A 19,625-nucleotide genomic window follows, 5' to 3' on the forward strand; every position below is an offset into this window, starting at 1 on the left:
TTTACTCCGAGGCCCAAGTTGTGTGTAACAGGCCTTGTAAGGGGCCGGTTACCACGTTAGAGGAAGGCTAGACTTGGTGACCACACTTAAAATGAAAGCTCAGGGATCCTAGTATGCGTTTTTAATTGTAAAACAATTTCCCTTTAATTTGGAGTGAGCAGTTATGCTTGATACCAACTCAAGAAACATACATTTAGAAAAGAAAAATCATAATTTGAAATCTCTTCTGTGCAGAATGTTGAGGACAACATTCTACATAATAATAATGGGGCTAGTGATAAATGCCTTAATCCAGGAAGTTCTCTGGCGTTTATAAGTTTGCATCCTCATCCTACCTCTTGTGATAAATGTTATTGGAGAAGGAAGTTGATGCTTAGAGTAGATCTATGGAAACATATTTAAATGACAGGTTGAGCCATTGGTAGAATTGTAAACTCAAAAAAGCATTCTTGTTGCAAACTTTAGGATAAACAATGCAGATCAACCTAGCCTAGTTTTGTTTGGTATCCTTTTAAAAGGTACAAAAGAAACAATGAATTTCTTTTATTTCCAAGACAACTAACTGCACAGTGTTTCCTTGCACGTCCTTATTCTTAGTCGTGAGTAGCATCTAAAAAATCCATTATATATGTGTGTGTGTGTGTGTATGTATGTGTGTGTGTATGTATGTGTGTGTATATGTATGTGTGTGTGTATACATACACACACATATATAATTTTAAAAAGTATTATATTAATTTAGGGTGTTTTTCCTATTTCTTTAGGCCTGGATCGTCTCTACTGTCTATTCAGATGTGCATATATTTCTTCTAAGTTGATTAAAGTTGTTTTAAACCTGTCAAGTACCTCAAAGAGTAAGTACATCCTTTGATTTTACTCCTTTTCCTTTTTCCACCGTATATCAGATGTCATGTTTTTCTCTTGTTCAACAAAATAAAGTTAAAAGATAGACCTCCCTTTTGAGAGCAATGATTGATAACCTGTAGTTTCTAAGAAAACTCCAATTACTGTAGAAGGGACTGCTATTCACCATCAAGAAGTATGTAGCTGCTGTTACACATGACTTCTCATATAGCTATTCCTGGGATTGTCCCTCAAAAAATGGCATAGTGATGGGTCTGTTAATTCCTAAAGCTGTTAGCCATTATTCCTGCCTCAGACTTCTTTGAATGCTATTCAAAACCACAGAACAGGTATCTTTTTGAAAATATTTTTATTTGAAGATGATATATTTGATAACCATTAACTGTGTACCAGATTTGATCTATCTGCTTCTGAGAGTGACCGTGGAACAGATAGATGACAAATGTGAAGTATTAGTTTTGAAACAGAGTCCTTATTTGATTTGATCAGTAACTGCTACATAGAGATTGCTCTGTTATTGTTATATGGCTGTAATCATCTGTGATGGATTGCTGAGATCCAGAAGAAAAAGCATGTTCCTAGCTAAAGAAAATAAATAAGCCTACTAATAATCATTATAAACTTAAATTTCTGACCATACTCTGTTTTACAAAGGACTTTACTATTCATGATCTTAAGATACCTTGGGGAACATTTTACAGATGAGGTATTTGAGGTTCAGAGGACATAGATGACTTGCCCAGTTTGTAAATGGTAGGTTGTGACTGTCATTTGGGTCTTTGGTTGCCTGGACTATAATACCAAGTTGCCTCTCACATAGAAACAACAAGCCCAGACATTTATGTATTTGACCCAGCTTAAGACTGTTCCCTAGTTAGTGTTCAGGAGTGCTACTTAGATTTGTTAGTGTGTTCTCAACTTGGCGTATTTTCTACAGTCCCTAATAAGGGATTTTCATATGGCAAAAAGATGTTTATCTTTTTTCTCCATTGTTATGTTAAAAAGAAAATATAAATACAAATATAATAAATTGTTCTGCTTTAACAACTAGTTTTGCTTTGATAAACAGACATTAATTTGGTATATTAACCTGTTAATAAAAAGGGGATATATCCAGTAGTAACAAACCTATTGAGTTGAAAACATGAGACTCAACACAGGTATAATTGATTGACTCCTTGGCCATTGTGAAAGTTAACTAGTGTTGCCAAACTTAGTTGTATGTTTTTGGAAGAATGGTCTTTATGTATATACTTGGGAATGGCTTCATTTTTAGGCGAATTTTATAGGGGAAGAAAATGAACTTTGTTTTAGAAAATGGGAGAGACTGGTCAATAACGAGTGGAAAGTAGAGGGCATGGTCTAGAAGCAACTTGGAGGCTTCAAAACGCAGGATATGAATGAATGAATGAATGAATGAATGAATGAATGAATGAATAAAACTGATAACAGAGCAGATTTGTAACTTTCTCTCTGGATCCTGACCATACCCATATGAACCTTACATTTGTTTGTTTGTTTGTTCGGTTATTTAACAAATAATCAAGCGCCTTCTGTGTATCAGTGTGGGACACAGTGAATAAAATAGAAGGCTCTCTGTCCTCCTGGAATTCAGTCTAGTGAGAAAGAGAAATACTGAACAAGGAATTATAAGCATAATCACTGCTCCCAAAGGAAAGGTACAAAAGGGCTGGGGGAAGGTTAAGGATAAGGGAAGAGAGAATTGGTTTAGGGCCAGCCTCCCTGAAAATTAGAAAAATGAATACCTGTTAGGTAAGCAAAGAATAGAGTGGAATTAACAAAGTTCTAGAAGGAAGAATAGTATGAAGTAAAGCCCTTAGCCAAATTTAAAAGTGCAGAATTTGAAGAGTTAAAGGAAAAGCAATATGGCTACATCGTCTATAACATGTTAGATGGGAGAGTGACACATAAGGAGATTGGGAATTTGACAGGAACTGATGGTGGGATTTGAAACTTTGGAAAACCATAGGAAAGTTTTGAAATTTAGAAACTGTATTCTGAGGGAAATAGGAAGGCACTGAGTGTAAGAAATATAGTGAGGGGCACCTGGCTGGCTCAGCTGGTGTAGCTTGCAATTCTTGATCTTGGGATTATGGGCTTGAGCCCCACATTGGGTATAGAAATTATTTAAAAATAAAATCTTAAAAAAAAAAAAAGAAATAGAGTGAAATAATCAGATTTGCATTTGAAACAGTTATTTTGGAATAAAAATTAATTGGCATAGGACAAGAGTAGAGATCTTTCACCCTCTTAATATGACCAAATCCTAATCTGAGAGCATTATTTTCAGTTTTAAATCACTAAACATATTCCATCTCCCAACTGTCCCTATAAAATGATACTTCATCCCTCTAGTGAGATATATGACTTATCAAATCATGCAGAGGTGGAGTTAAGAACAGGTCATAAAAAGGAAAGTAGCCAAAGAAAATTATAAAGAGCAAGGGTATTAATTCTAGCACTGAGGTTGAAATTAAAGAATTGAGGTTAATAGTATTTCCCTTCTGAAAAAATGCCATGATATCCTTGTTCGCTGTGTAAATTAGGACTTTTAGTCAGTCTCTGGGATCTGAGCTAAGAATGCTTCAGTAAAAGCAAGTTCAGAGGACTGATATAACATTTCTGTTGATTTGATGCTGGATAAATTTGAACACACTTGATCCTGAAGTAAATATTGACCCACCTCTGCTCATTAGTGTCATTTGATAGTCTATATACTAAGAACTACAGGAATATATTTATAATAATAAAGTCATCCATTCTGATCTTGTTTCTCATTCCCTTTGCATTGTAGGAATTAGTGGTACAAGGCAGCTTGATTGGAGAAGTCTCAATTTTATTGATACTCCCAAGTTTTTGACCCCTATATGTGAAAGCAAGAGGGAATTTATGATTGGGTTAGGACTCTGAGTATATTGCCTGAAGGAGTTCTGAAGCTTTGAGAGAAACAGAGGGAACCTTTTTCTTATGTCTTCATGACTTCAATCAAATCATCATTCTCTTTCATTGCTCAGTCTTTCTCTAACCCTGGATGACACATTTTTTATGAACAGGTACCTTATTGGTTCACTTTGCTTGACATCTAACAATTATCCTTTGACATGTAGTAATCATACAGTTGATTCACTGTCAGCATATTGACTTCTCATAGAACAGCATATTCTCTCCGTCAGTCTGATTGTTAGTTAATACATTAGAGCAAGGTCCAGCCCTTAGTGGCTTCAGTGTTCCTCCAGGGCCTAACAGTGTTTTGCGTGTGCTAGATACTCAGTAAATACCTGAGTTGAATGAATTGGTTCATTGAATGAATTATTAGTTGGTAGTAGCTACTTCCTTGTCCAATCCTACATTATCAGTAGCCTACTTTTGTGAGTTACTGTGGTCTTGGAACAGTGCCCAGTATTCATTTATTCAAATATTCCTCGAATGACTATGTGCTGGGCGCTGTGCAAGTTGCTAACAGCATATGGGGGAGACAGACAAGTAAATGAGCAAAAACCAGTAAGCTGCATTTTGGAGCTTGACATCGTTAATAGTAATATCGTACATCGTAATAGTAAACATTCTGAAACCTGCACCACAGTTACCATTGCTGGAACAAGGTGGTTGGTTGCTAAAATTAAGCAAGACAATTTTTCTCCCCATTTTGCATGAAAAATATAAATTAAGACTATAATTCCTTTGTTTTGTTTTCATCTGTAAACAATATATTTCTAAGTAATTGCTACTTCTGGTAATATTGACAGAAGGCAACATGATAAACAAGTAGTAAACTAGTGTTAATGGAGAAACTTAGACCTAATTATGCTTAACTTGAGGACTTTGAAAAATGGTTCACTTGTGCTTAAACTGATTTTATATTATACAGTTATATAGGTATGTATGCATACCTATATATTTTCTGCTAGTAAAATTATTCCTATTTTACATGATCAGATTAAATATGCAAATATGTTGTTTTCTAAAGAAAAAAAAATGTGCCTTCCCATTCAGACACATTCGATCAAGTCCTAACCTAGTTTAGCATTTTGATCTTCTTTCCGGCCCCTGAACTCAAGGAAATGCTATTCCACCATTGCAGCAGTTAGTATTTGACCCTGCAGAGGATCATGGGGACTCTGAACACATACTGCATTCAGAAACCATAATATTCTCAGCCTTGTCCCTTCATCATGATCTGATTAAAAGAAGTAAATGTGCTACTTCATTAGTCTGTTGTGCGCCTCACTGGGGGTGTGATAGAAGGCAGAGAAAATACACTTGAGTGGTGTTTGGAAAGTGAGTTTCAAACTCTTAAATGAAAGCTGAATAAGGTACTGGTCTTTATACTTCGTCATATGCAGAAAAAGAACACAGCCTTTTAATTTGGAATGAGAGAAAGACCTGGCTACTTCTTTTCTTTTACTTACAATAGCGTTAATAGAGATAGGTAGTCATTACTAAGTCAGGAATTTGTGCTTTTGTCTTATATGAGCAGTAATGGTGTAATAACCAATAACCACAAGCGCAATCACCTGAAAAGCATGCAAGTCATCTTGAATCAGCCAGGAAGTAGTTGAGCAGAATAATTTTAAGGATCTTTGTTCTCTTCTTTTCATTTGACTAACTCACCGGAGAGGAGTTCATTTACATTTTGTGACTATCCATTGTGCCTAGAAATAGGAATGAGGTGTTGCTTTTTCTTATTTAATATTTATTCAGCAAATGTTCTTTAAACTGCTCCAGTGTGCCAGGCACTGAGCTGGTCACTGAGGGCTAAGAAGTAGTTAACACTTGAATTGCTCTTACAACATGCAGACATGTTTTAAGCACTGGACAGTATATTAACTCACTGAATACTTAACTCTGTGAGGTAGGTACTGTTATTTTTCCCATGTTACAGATGAGGGAAAGAAATCACAGACTTCTAGAGCTGACCCAAGGTCACTTGGCTAGTAAGTAAGGAAGTGGGGATTAGAACACTAGCAATCTGGCGCAGGGTCCTCTCTCAGCCAGTCTCTGTCCTGTGATCCTTCTTTCCCTATGTCTTTGTCTTTTATGAGCCGCCTTCACCTCAGCTGCATGCTAGTTTCATTTTACATTTGCATGAGCATTGGAGGCCGAATTTGTGTTGTTTGTTGTTGATGGTTGATGAGTGCTCTGACCCTGTATATTTGAGTGGCTGACGTATGAAAGTATTTGGTAGATGTGTGTCAAATGAGTGATTATCAACATTTGAGAGACTTTCATACGTGATGTTAAAAGGATTTGAAATTATTTTGATTATTTCTCTGATTTGCTGGGAAGTAATATACTCCTGTCCAACGACTAGTTCTTTGGTTGCTCCCTGACCCAGCCACTGGTAACCAAGTGTACGTGAGTGCTCCTGTGCTCTGGGGTCACATGCACATGTGTTTATATACCTTCATATTATACACAGGAAACAGGGACAGACTTTCTCTCTTTGCATTGACATCATTATTTGTGCTGCCAATCAGCACCACCCTTCCTGCTCTGCTCTTCTATTGTCCCCTCATGATATGTCCTCTTGTGTGTCACCCCCCAGTCTGACTGACAGTACTGCACAAGCCTGCCTGCCATGGGCTGTCGGGATGTCCATGCAGCCACAGTCCTCTCCTTCCTGTGTGGAATCGCCTCAGTAGCAGGCCTCTTTGCGGGGACTCTGCTTCCCAACTGGAGGAAATTACGACTGATCACATTCAACAGAAACGAGAAGAATCTGACTGTTTACACTGGCCTGTGGGTGAAGTGTGCCCGATATGATGGGAGCAGTGACTGCCTGATGTATGACACTACTTGGTACTCATCAGTTGACCAGCTGGACTTGCGGGTCCTCCAGTTTGCCCTGCCTCTCAGCATCCTGATTGCGATGGGTGCCCTGCTGCTGTGCCTGATTGGAATGTGCAACACGGCCTTCAGGTCCTCAGTGCCCAACATCAAACTGGCCAAGTGTCTGGTCAATAGTGCAGGCTGCCACCTGGTGGCCGGGCTGCTGTTTTTCCTGGCAGGTACCGTGAGCCTCTCCCCTTCCATCTGGGTCATCTTTTATAACATTCATCTGAACAAGAAGTTCGAGCCAGTCTTTACGTTTGACTACGCAGTGTATGTCACTATGGCTAGTGCTGGGGGCCTGTATATGACTTCCCTTCTACTGTTTATTTGGTACTGTGCATGCAAATCTTTGCCTTCTCCTTTCTGGCAGCCACTGTACTCCCATCCTCCCAGTATGCATACCTACTCACAGCCCTATTCAGCACGCTCCCGCCTCTCTGCCATCGAAATTGACATTCCAGTAGTTTCACACACCACCTAATGGGGAAATAGTTAGTTCTCAGAGAAAACTTGTAGCCTCACATTTCCCTTGTACAAGGACCCATATACATTTTCCTTTGTTTCTGGAACCAGTCAATAAAGCCAAATTTGTATGTCCTGGTAGAATGAAGTGCTGCTAGTTTTATGAAAAGTACATTATTTTAAATGTGAATCATGCCTTTTATCTTGCTTCTTATGCTAGATAGATTTTTAACCTCTATATTGATATCTAATCAGTTATTCAAGTGGAAAGGACCTGTGTCTCAGTTGAGGTAATTTAGAGCAACATGGTAAAGTAAAAAATGAAGACTAAGAGAGACTATTGTACATGCTCTTTATGAGTATTTTAGAATGTGTATTGTCCTTTTTCTATAATACCTTAAACTAGGAAAAAAGGGCAATTTCAAATATAAGAAATTTCTTTCAGGTAAGGGTAATATTTTAACAGTAGTCAGTCTACCAGCTTAAGGCTGTAACTTTTCTTACTTCTCTCTCGGGGCTAATTATATAAAACAGAGTTTCATATTTTGAAGATACTTTCTTTTGTGCGTCCCTTATCTTCTACCTCATGGCAGTGTTTAAAAATAAAACGCATTTTAAGTGATGTCAGAGAGAATAACCTAACATTTTAAATATCTACTAGGGTGGATAACATTTAACATAATTTTAAAAATTAATGGTTCTATAAATTGTATTATTAGAGTTAAAATGGGCCATGTGATGGATCGGTGCTTCCCCTCTGAGGCAGAAAAGCCTATTTTTTTTTTCAGATAGCCTCCGAGTAGTACTTGAGTAGTACTCATGGCACTGTATAATCTCTTAGTGATGAAGAGAAAGAAAGAAAGAGGCCCAAGTGGTTTGTTCTCTTTAGACAGTGGTGGGAGACAAGCATCTCTTCTTCATTGACAGCATCAGAGATTCGTTCTTGTGGACTGCCTTTTGAATGATGAGTGAAGTAAGTTGTGGCCTCACCATGACCACATTCACTCTTGATTCAGTTCCTGCCCTTGTCACTGATTATTTCCTTGAGCATATTTCTTTGCTCCACACTTTAGTGGGTGCTATAGAGGATACATGAAAAGTATGAGATCCGGTCCCATCCACTAAGAAATTTTAATATAACAAAGAAGATCAAACTGTTACCTAACAATTAGGAAACAGTCTGACTTTATTGGCAGCTGGTCTTAATTTCTTAGTCGTTGATCCAGGAATATATTTCAACCAGAGACATGGCTTTCTGGCAGACAGGCTTATTGTACAATACCAGCAATATTCTGGAACTTAGAAATTCAATTCATTGGATCCTTTAGAGCACCCTCCCTTTGCCTAGACACTATAATAATGCTGTATCAGATTCACGAGAATGGGCAAAAGTGGTAAAGAAATTAAATTGTTCCCTTTTCACCTCTGAAAGTATGATGATGTATTGAAGAGGGAGGAGTATTTAAGATCTCTCTTCCAACAGGGTAACATTTAGATGCACCTGTGTTAACACTGAGATGGATGCTTAGAAATTCAGGGATATTGGGTCTTTACCCTTACGAATTTGAGCTGCTGACTTAATTGGTATAATTTGTATACATTAGTATTATGTTCATAAGGATTTTGTTTTATTAACCATTACAAATTTTACAAACCACTAGTTGCATGGTAAACAGATTATTATACCTCTTTGCAAATCTGGATATGATTCTGGTACTTCTGTGGTTGTAAGTGCTACTTTTCTTTTTTTCCTAATTACAACACTAATTTATGTATATAGCAAATAAATCCAGTTGTATAATTTTTAAATGCCATCAGTATAAAGCATGCAAAACTACGGTTTTTTTAGTTTTGGCTTCTGGTTACCTTCAGTTCTATTCCTATTTACTCTTCTCAGACATAGCTGAATCTTGATCACTCCAAGACAGTGGCAGGTAGAAGTTTAAGATTAATATTAATTTCCTCCTTTGCTAATTAATATCAGTCCTCTCTTACTTAATTTGTCCAGAAGTGTCAAGAATTCTACCATCTTCCTGTTCTTAGTATCAACAATGTTAAAGAAAAGTAGACTCAGCCATTAATACACTAGACAGATTTTAGTCCCTGAGACCATAAGTATAAATGTGAAGCTTTTTCTGTAAGCATCTTTTGCAGTCTTTTCATAATCTGTAGCCTCAAATTAGTATTTACTATGGATATACTAGGCAAAAGAAACAGCTGTTTCCCTTATTGTCTTTAGTATTTCAGATTTGCTCTCAACAGCTTTTCTTCAAAGCCATCAAAGGAAAGCAAGTATTTACATTTCTTTTCAGTAATTTTTGAGCACTCATCAGGCTATCATTGTGATGGGAGATATTTTTTTGTTGTTGTTTTTGTTGCTGCAAGTTATTAATATTAAGGGCCTTTTACAGAAGCCAGCTTGAAACAACCTTAAATGTGGTATCATGCACCAGATTTGGTTTATCCAGCCATGGGAGAAAAAAACAAAAAACAAAAAAAAACCTCTGAGTTTACTTTACTTGTAATTATACACTATAATGGATAATGTTTGTTGTAAACTGCAATGTAAAACCTCAGTGAAACTGCACTGTACTTCTTGGTGTTTATTAAAAGATGTATTTTTACAAATTTTTGTTTCTATCCTTTTCCTCAATGCTTTAAGGTAAAATATTTTGAGGGGTGCCTGGGTGGCTTAGTTGGTTCAGTGTCTGACTCTTGATTTTGGCTCCGGTCATGAGATTGAGTCACATGTCAGGCTCTGTGCCGAGCGTCGAGCCTGCTTAAGATTCTCTCCCCTTGGGGCGCCTGGGTGGCTCAGTCGTTAAGCATCTGCCTTCTGCTCAGGGCGTGATCCCAGGGTCCTGGGATCGAGCCCCACATCGTGCTCCCTGCTGGGAGCCTGCTTCTTCCTCTCCCACTCCCCCTGCTTGTGTTCCCTCTCTCGCTGGCTGTCTCTCTGTCAAATAAATAAATAAAATCTTTAAAAAAAAAAAGGAAGATTCGCTCCCCTCTCCCCCTTGCCCCACTCGCACGTGCACTCTCTCTCAAAATAAATAAATACTTCAATAAATACTTTGAGAAATGTTTCTCAAATATATGTAAATTGAAAAAGATACAGCCCCATTTAAAGCCCTGTAGAATACCAATTGGAAAGGAATTACAAAGCATGGATTTATTTTTCCAGAAGCATCAAGACCCTTCATCCATTTCTAAGAGTAGTCCTAGGAATTCACTGGACTGTTTCAACATTCCATACAAACACACACAAAAAAACACTGAGTGAAGTTAGTGTGCCAGGTTTGCCTCATCAATGGAGTTTTCTGATGGTCTGTGTTCTTGAAAATTGAGAGTTCTCAAATGGTTAGGTAGGAGGACCTTTCCTTACTCTTCAGAACATGAGGTTTCCAGGAGAAATGGTCCTGATAGGTAAGTCACCCTAAAATTTCTTAAGCCTGGAATGAGCTTTTAGTTTACTGGATTGCAGCCTTCTGGGATAGTTCTCAAATGCATTTCTCACTGAGCCCCTGCTCTGTGGTAGCACCTTCGATGAAAGAGCCATCCATTACACTAGAAATCTGAAGCTGCTTCAGGTCCGGCATCCCCAGCCAAATTCGCTAACACCACAATTCAGTCTGCCTCTCAGCTGGACAGGTTCATTGAGGGTGACATGTGCTAGAAAATCCCTTCATGCTAATCAAATTCACAAGAGACTGATTTTCCAACCAGAAATGATAAGTATAGATTACTCACAACCACTACCCAAGACCTGTTTTTAAAAATACACTGTAAAACAGATCTTCGAGAAAAAACTGATTCCAGTCTTGGGATAGGGAAAGTACAAGACAAGCCCAGTATATCTTGTCCTTCCAGAAAGTAAGGAAACACTCAAAGAATGATAGGGAGTTATCAAATACATAGGAACCAGCTTGAGGTTCCCACTGACCAAATCTGACAATCTGAGCATCAAAAGAAATGGTAATGGGTTATAAGCTATTGAATAAAGCAAAGCTCTCTGTGTCTACACTGATAGAAGTGGAAAGAAAGAAAAGCTGTTTGTTATAGTAAAATACCAAGAAATAAATATAGAAAAAAAGATGGAGTTAGGAAAACATTAATAGAACTAAAGCTAGTTGGTGAAAGTTTGATGAAAAACAGGATAAATATCCTGTAAATACTTAGTCTCAAAATTCTCCACAAATGACTTAATTAATTTCAAAGGGAAGAATGACTTAATAGTGGGTAAACTTGCCAGACACAGCCTTAACCAAGTGATCAAATTTATCACCGATAATAAGACCAACACCATGCACCTCCTGATAATGACACATTAAGGCCATACCATTGCTTTTGTGGTGTTTACGTTAAAAAAAAAAAACCAAAAAACAAAAACATCGTTTGAGGGGCGCCTGGGTGGCTCAGTCAGTTGAGCATCTGACTTTGGCTCAGGTCATGGTCTCAGGGTTCTGGGATCCAGCCCCACATCGGGCTCCCTGCCTAGCAGAGAATCTGTCCCTCTTCCTCTTCCTCTGCCCCTCCCCTCCCTTGCTCTCTGTCAAATAAGTAAAATTTTAAAAATACATAGCTTGAGATTAATCTTGAGGAAAGATATGCAGCTTGCCAGTTCCCTTTTTGCTTTTTGCTTTCTTCTCTTTCTGTTCTCACTCTTCTTCAATTTTATAAAAAAGCATAAAAACTTACAGTCTAAGTTGTCTCCAAAATATTGTATACAGTAACTCTTTTAGGAGGGATTTGAAAGAGCTTCTGTTAGGTCTTCTGAAAAACTAAAAAGTAAAGAAAGATCCCTTGCAGAAGAGATATAAATCAAAGTCACAGGACCACAGGACTCAGGTCTTAATTAGCTGTTCCATTTCCATTGATCAGGAAAATATCTTCAGTCCTAAAACATGCTGACCTGTTAGCCTAAAGGCTTCTCCTTGCTCCCCTTCCCCCACACTGGAGGAACCTTTCTAGGAGAAGGGCATTTCCCCTATACCTGCTGGATGTCTCTTCACTCTCTAGTTTAGGAAGGTTCTAAATCCGAAGGGCTGTGGAATTTGGGTAGAAAAAGCACAACTGTAGCCTGCCTAGTATTCATATCCAAATCTGCTATTAATGGGGAATTTGGGTTGGTTTGTTGTATTTTGTTTGGAAATATGCCAACTTTCAGACTGTTCTATAAAACAAATTCTTAAGCAAATATTGAGGAAGAAAATGGGATAGTAGATGAGAAAAAGAAAAAAATTTCCTTATTTTGTATGAAAAACCTAATGTGACTGGGTACCGTTAGGTGGAATCTGGTAATTGGAATTTTCAGTGGTCCTTGTTCATTAAAATCCTCTGTAGAAAAAATACACATTCATGTCTCCAGAGTTTTACTTTATGGAAAAAGGTAACAGCTACTGCTCATTAAGAGAAAAGGCAATATTGATACTTTAACTGTGTTCCACTTAGTGGCCTCACTCCAAGATTCACTCTCAACAGTTTCAAAGGATATTTACAGTAAATAAATCAAGATAATTCACTTAAATTTAAAAATAATTTTTGCCTCTACCCCCATGTTCCTTTTCTTGCCTTCACTCTCAGAACCTAATCCTGTGATCTGGAAGGTCCAGGTGGCAATTTTAGCAACAGAAGGCTGCTGCAGGTAGTGGGGACCCCCCGCCCAGGATCCTCTAGGAAAAGTAGGTGCCTAGGAAGCCTACCTTGCTGGCCATGTGGACAAGGGCTTTGGCTTAACTGGTCCCTCAGGTTCTAGAGCTGCTAACCTGCTCCTGACTACTTCTGTTTTAAGAACTAGAAGGTCGCAGTGGATGCCGAGCCAGGTGGTACCAGCCAGTTGTGCACATCTCTTCCCAGCTCTCTGTCCCATGACATCATGTTGGTGGCTTGACATAGGCCATGTTGGAAGTATATATGCCACAGAAATTAGCAAATGCTATGTTAGGGCTTTTCTTTTTTCCCCTTTCTTTCAATTCGTTGAACTTCAATCTCATTGATGAGGAAATTTGTAATGATAGCGAATGCTGAGAGCTGTAAAACTTCACCTCTGATAAAAGGACTCTGTGAAATAGACTCTTAACAGGCTTGTCTCCAGTATTGCTCTGTCTTCCTTTGCATCACCAATCCATCCTGTACACAGGTAACAGTGAACCTAATAAAATGCAAATATGACCTAGCCTCTCCCCTACTTAAAACAATTCAGCAGTTACCCTTCAGAACAGAATCTAAGCTCTTACCTTAAGTCCGAATGGAAGGTCTTATACAGTAATACAGGGTACATCAAAGAATATAGAGCCAGCCAAAGTGAACTTCCTGGCATAGCACAATGACACAAGAGTTATCTATAAGGGGATTTTGTCCCCACACCCAAAGCTCATCAGACTTATAGTGATTATTGACACTAACAATATCTCCCAAGTCTAATGTGTAACAAAGAATGCAAACTCAATAATAAGTAATAGGAAATACCCCTTTTCAGTGACCTAATTGGTCACATGCTTTATTCAAGGAATTTATATTTCGTACGTGACAGAAAGAGTAGCATGATGGTAGTTAGCCTATAAGATGGCCCCTAATGATCCTTATCTCTCAGTATTCATACCTTGTTGTGGTCCCATCCCACTGAGCAGGGCTGACCTGTGTTTCCAGTAACATTTTGCAGAAATTATAGTGTGTGATTTCTGAGGTTAAAGTCATAAAAGACATTGTAGCTTCTGGTTGTCCCTCTTGGATCACTTTCTCTGGGGGAAGACAGCTGCCATGTTATAAAGACATGGGCAACCCTATGGTTAATACAGGAGGATACCAATAGCCAGTATCAACTTGACAGCCATGTAAGAGAGCCATGTTGAAATCAGATTTCCTCAACCCCAGTCAAGCCTTCAGATGACTGCATTCCTGGCCAACATCTTGATTGCAACCTGATTGAGAGACCCCAAGCCAGAATCACCCAGCTAAGCTGCCCCCAACTTCCTGACCCACACAAACTGAAATAATGCTTACTGTTGTTTTTAAGATGCTAAGTTTTGGGCCTGTTATACAGCAATAGGTGACTAATACAAAAAGCATAGAGCAAATGCAGAGGACCAATCTTCAAGAGTATTTGTTTTTATGATATGAAAGACATTGTGAACTTTCCTTGCTCCATATTAGAAAAAAAATCTCTGTCATGACCCCCAGAGTCCCTTGAAAAGTGCTGAATATTGCCCAAATGTGGTAAAACAGTCTAATCTGAAGTGCGTATATTGGGAGTGGGAGGGGAGAAAGATCTAAGCTTAGAAGGGGAACAGAGGGGGCGCCTGGGTGGCACAGCGGTTAAGCATCTGCCTTTGGCTCAGGGCGTGATCCCCGGCATTATGGGATCGAGCCCCACATCAGGCTCCTCCGCTATGAGCCTGCTTCTTTCTCTCCCACTCCCCCTGCTTGTGTTCCCTCTCTCGCTGGCTGTCTCTATCTCTGTCAAATAAATAAATAAAATCTTAAAAAAAAAAAAGAAGGGGAGCAGAGTTCCTTCTAATTTTGGTTAGGTTGTGAGTGGCTACATTTGTTACTGGAGAAATAAACTGAAGAATAAACGTGCACAGAGTTTGGAATAGAAGTTAAATACATTTACAGTCAAATTAATCTGATGCACGTAGTGGTTATGTTGTTTTGTGGTTACCAGAAATAAATAAGCCATACTCCTGACAAATATATAACTTGTTTTTATCTAGCCATCCGATTACATCCAACCCTACAGGAAGAAAATAAAACAGATAGTTTCCCATATAGAAGAGGAAATAGCTGATTCTAAGACTCATCAGGCAGTTGAGGTGACAAGTAATACCTCCTTCTAGTAAAAGCAAACAGCAGGACGAAAAGCCTGTGGCAGGAGTCCTGAGAGAAGGATTGGGAGAGGGGAACTGAATTGTGAAGACATTTCATTACAGTGAATTTAATCTGATTGCTCTCTTAACATTTGCCCTGAAAAGGGCGATCAGCCTAAGGACACTGAGCTCCTTGGTTGGGGAATAAAAGAGATTCAAAGGAGAAAATGTGACCCGAGTGGAGGGGTGGTTCAGCAATGCGAAGCATCAAAAGATAACTTTCCTACTCTTTTTGGGTTGCTTCTCTCCCCACTGAGCTTGTCAGGCACTAAAGTGGAGAAAGTCATAAGTGCTGAAGTAGGTTGGGGGAAACTGGTAAATTTACCCCAGGTAGAACCACAATGCCTGTGGACTTCAGAGAGCTTTGACAGAGAACAGAGAGGAATTAAGGGAGTCCTAACTCCCTTCTCTGTATTTCTGCTCAAGTCAAGTGAAATTTCTGTGTCCTTAGAAATGATACTGTAAAAGAATAATGAACAAAAATTCAGTTTGTTCAGAGAACAAAAGTATATGACTGTTAAGGAAGTAAAGGAATCAAACTTTTAAGATTCTCCAAAGAGAAAAATGGCAAATTAAAAGAAAATCATCTCACTCTTATGTTTTACTTAAAAAAACCTAGCTATTGTCAGTCGCATATCAAGCAACTGGCAGCCTGTCTTTTGTATTTATGTTTTTGCTTTTGTTTCTACAGATGCCTCTGAAATTTTTGTTAGAAGCAAAGTCACTAAGGCCGCCAAGAGAAATTAGCAATGCTTCCATGGTGGCACAGACATGAATCATACCAACAAGGACAAATAAAAACACCCCTTTCCCCAATTCCCACTAGATCTGTGCTTTTGGAAAGCATTGTGACCTAAGGGCAGGACAGGCTTCATGGGCTTGAGACCTGTGCAGCACATAAGGCCCTGTGCTCAGAAGGGCCCTGTCCCTCGTTTAATATTCTGCAGTCACTGTCTTGAAATTCTTAATTTTTGAACAAGGGGCACTGTAGTTTTACTTTGTGCTGGGCCCCAAAAATTATCTAGGTAGTCCTCCCTGAGGTCACTGTGGGAAAGGCAATACACCAGTTTGAAGGCACGCAGATTTGGGATTCTCTCCAAACTGCCTCTTACTTGCTATGCAATGGGAAAATTACTTATCTTCTGCACCTCAAATTTCAATCTACAACAAACACAATGCCATCTACCCCCTAGGGTTATTACTGTGAAGATCAGACATCATTGTGAAAGAATGCAGACCAAGTACCTAGTACAGTATGCCTGGCTTTACTATGAATATTATTCATGAAAGGCAAGTCTAGATATCAGATCCTAGTTGATGTTAGTGCTGGCCATAAAAATAAGTACCTTTATAAGAACAGAATTCTATTTTTGCTTTACATTTTACAGATGGTTATGGATTTCCATTGCCACTGCTGTCACTTTTGCTGGAATCCTCATGCCTTCTTATTCCTTTAGTAGAGACTAAGAAAATTAATAACTTTCTTAAGTATTAGCTACTTCATGTAGGGTAGTTATGTTTTTCATGATTCTGCTAAGAAACAAGGAATTCAGTGATTCCTGATTCTTTAAGAAAACATGAAGGTGACTATATATGCCATATTATTATGGTGTCCTTTCTGATGGTCTGGGACAAGGATTTTTCTACTCTTTCCACTATCAAAGCAGCAGGCCTCCTCTCTGGTTGAAGGGAATATAAATTTGAAAAAGTATAAAGTGATCAGACAAATTGCTCATCTTTTAAACCAGCCCCCAAATAACTGCAATCAGAGAAACATACTAACTCATTCTTTACTTTAGAGAAAAGAGAGATTTTGGAGCACCAATCAAACCTTAAGTACTACATTGAGCAGCTCAAGTTGTCCTTACTCTGGGGAGAGGACAGGGAGCAAAGATAGGTCCTGACATTACACAGGACTGAGATAATGTATCTCAAACCAACACATATGAGATTGTGTCTAAATACAGTAAATTACCATTATTCATGGTAGTTATATTCTATCAGATCACTGTGAACACTGAATTAGTACTGATCCATTGCTCCTGGGAGAAATAGACTTAGGTTCCTGGAAACTTCTGGCCATAACATTTTCATCAGTCAGTGACTACATAGCCTCGTTTTAGATATATGTCTGTTTAAAAACACCTTATTTAATATATATCGATTCATTAACATGGAACCCAAGACGAATAGCAATAACTCATGCCTGAGCAAAGCTTATCTAACACATGTGTTTTCGCCACAGAGCATAGAACAGCTTTCTTGCACTTTGGAATACTAGACAGCACTTGAGCACTATGTTTGAGGGTGCTTTTAAGCAGTAAAATCACCAAATAAAAACCCAAAAATGTGAAAGACTTGGCACTAAATAGATTGCAAAAAGGACACTTGTTTGTGAGAGCTGTAATAAGAAGGCAGTGTTATGCTTTTGACCTCAGCTAGGAGCATGCAAGATGGGTCATTTGAATTTTTTGCTGCCCTACTTGTGTCCAGGAATAACCACGAAAGTTTATGAGTATTGATTTGGGGTTACAAATAAATTTTAGTGAGTAGGCAAATTTACAAATATGGAATCCATATGGAATCCATGTGTATATGGAAATTGAGAGGGAGTGACTTCACTACCTTAGTGGACTTGAAGAGGAAAAAAAATCCAGTAGGTTGGTTAAGAGATGCACACAGAGAGAAGATCCAGCTGTCTCTCTCTCATCTCCTTTTCCAGTAAAATGCAGCAGAGAGCACCCTGGACATGGAGTCAGGAGAATTGAGATCTCTACAATTCTGCATCTTTTTCTTACCAGCTGGACAAACTTGGGTAGGCATCTGAAACTCCATGTTCTTATTTCTCAGTTTCCACATTTGTATGTTGAGACCAATAACATCTGTCTTCCTTCAAAAGGTGGTTGAGAGGGTCCAATGGATTTTTAAGTTCTGGCTTACTATTATCATAAACCATAAGGTGTCATATTATGTATCAGAATCTTCCTTTGTAGGTGGTTTATCTTCCCAGAAAAAAAAAAGAGCCAAGTCTATGCTAATGTTTGGATTTGGATAATAAGTATGTTTCCATTCAAAATGCATTATGAATCCAAGGGGACACAATATAACTATATCTGGTTAAACTATCCTTCCTCAATAAGATAAAGTAACTGAGCCAAGAGTTTTAAGATCTACCCCTACTTCTAGGATTTTAGGGGCAAATATGGGAATGAGAATACTTGTGATGTAACAGTGTTGGGATGGGGCATGTGAAAAGTTGACTCTGCTCTGATGTGCAGGAGTTGGGGTGGTTAAAGGAGACATTACAGAGGACCGAACCCTTGGTGATGGTTGCACCACATTAAGAATATATTCAGTATCACTGAACCACTTAAAAATGGCTAAAGTGGTACATTTTATATTGTGTGTATTTTACTATAATAAAAAATTAGAAAAAATAAAAAGTGAAAAACCAGTGGTGGGCTGGACTTGGCTGGGCTGGAATTTGCTAGCCCCTGCCCTAGTAGATCATCATGGGTGCATTCCACTTAAGAGATTCCTGGTTTATAAGAGAGAAGGGTCTGTATTTGCACAGTTCTCCAATAATGTGACATAGAAGAAAATTTTTAAAAAAGAAATGGACCCAGCCCAGAGCCACTGCACTACTCTTCCATCACATTAGGAAAAAAGATGCAGCCCTAACCCTTGAGTTCTAGGGCAGGGCATATGGAACATGCCATGGTCCATGAAGAGGCATTCCTATTTTAGGAGCTGTAAGCCCTGTCTATCTGAAGGAGATGTGTGCCAGAGCTGTGGGTGGGTTCCACTCTGAGGCCAGGGGGAGGGGGACAGGCAATGTAATTTCTAGCTTTCTGATGTAATTTCTAGCTTTTACAATTTTTCCACAAACTTAATAGGTAGATTTATTTTCTTCTTTTTGAAGTGCCTACAGTTAAAGATACTTAATTTAGTTGAACTTATAGATAGGCTAGAGAAAGTCGATAATAAGCTATTAGTATCTTTTATATGAACTCCAAAAAAAAGTAATTCTTCAGGAGAAAATCAAATAGGGTATGTAAACCTGCTTTGAAAATTGTAGACTGTACCATGACCAGAAAGCATTAGGAATTGACTGAGACCTATAGCTAAATACGCTTACAAATACCACTTTGTTAACATAATTCCTTTCAAATGAAAGATGTTTAAAAAGTAGTTGCATCTTCAGGTTTGGTATGCCTGGTAATGCCACACACATTATAGTTTGCCAAGATGAGATCTTCTCAGCCCTTTTCGTTATTATGATTTTATTTTATACTTGATATAAACCTAAATAAATGAACAGCTATTTCTGAAAGTTATCACCTAACACTGTTGATTCACTTTCCTGTTCAGTTTGCATCTCCTGCTTCTTTCTTTGATGAAGAAATTCTCAAACATTTATATAGCCCTGTGTCTATGTGCAATTTTTATATTTGGAGCTCCTTAATCAGAAACTAAATATGGATTTGGTTTCAATATTTGCCTTAGTAATTACTTTATGAGTACATAAACAAATAAGTGACATCTATTTCCTAATATGTGCTTATTTATTTTAGATCAATA

General features: G+C 38.3%; 2 protein-coding genes across 5 annotated transcripts in view; both read left to right on the forward strand.

Annotated features, from left to right (window-relative positions):
• Window positions 1-765: 765 nt before the first annotated feature.
• On the forward strand, window positions 766-9,807 carry CLDN12 (claudin 12). The gene is made up of 2 exons (XM_026505236.4): window positions 766-854; window positions 6,431-9,807. The coding sequence occupies exon 2, from the start codon at window positions 6,464-6,466 to the stop codon at window positions 7,196-7,198; it is 735 nt and encodes a 244-aa protein (XP_026361021.1). The 5' UTR covers window positions 766-854; window positions 6,431-6,463; the 3' UTR covers window positions 7,199-9,807.
• CDK14 (cyclin dependent kinase 14) overlaps window positions 766-19,625 on the forward strand; it is a 701,485-nt gene continuing 682,625 nt past the window's right edge. For all 4 annotated transcript variants that reach the window (XM_044386363.3, XM_044386367.3, XM_044386366.3 and 1 more), the window contains exon 1: window positions 766-854. The gene's annotated coding sequence lies outside the window, so the exon portion shown is untranslated. The remainder of the gene's footprint in view (window positions 855-19,625) is intronic.

The sequence above is a fragment of the Ursus arctos genome, unplaced genomic scaffold (assembly GCF_023065955.2).
Source record: "Ursus arctos isolate Adak ecotype North America unplaced genomic scaffold, UrsArc2.0 scaffold_3, whole genome shotgun sequence".
NCBI classification, from domain to species: domain Eukaryota; kingdom Metazoa; phylum Chordata; class Mammalia; order Carnivora; family Ursidae; genus Ursus; species Ursus arctos.

Bases quoted from the DNA above. Each gene is read 5' to 3' on its own strand.
- CLDN12 (XM_026505236.4), top strand. From the start codon at position 6,464: ATGGGCTGTCGGGATGTCCATGCAGCCACAGTCCTCTCCTTCCTGTGT.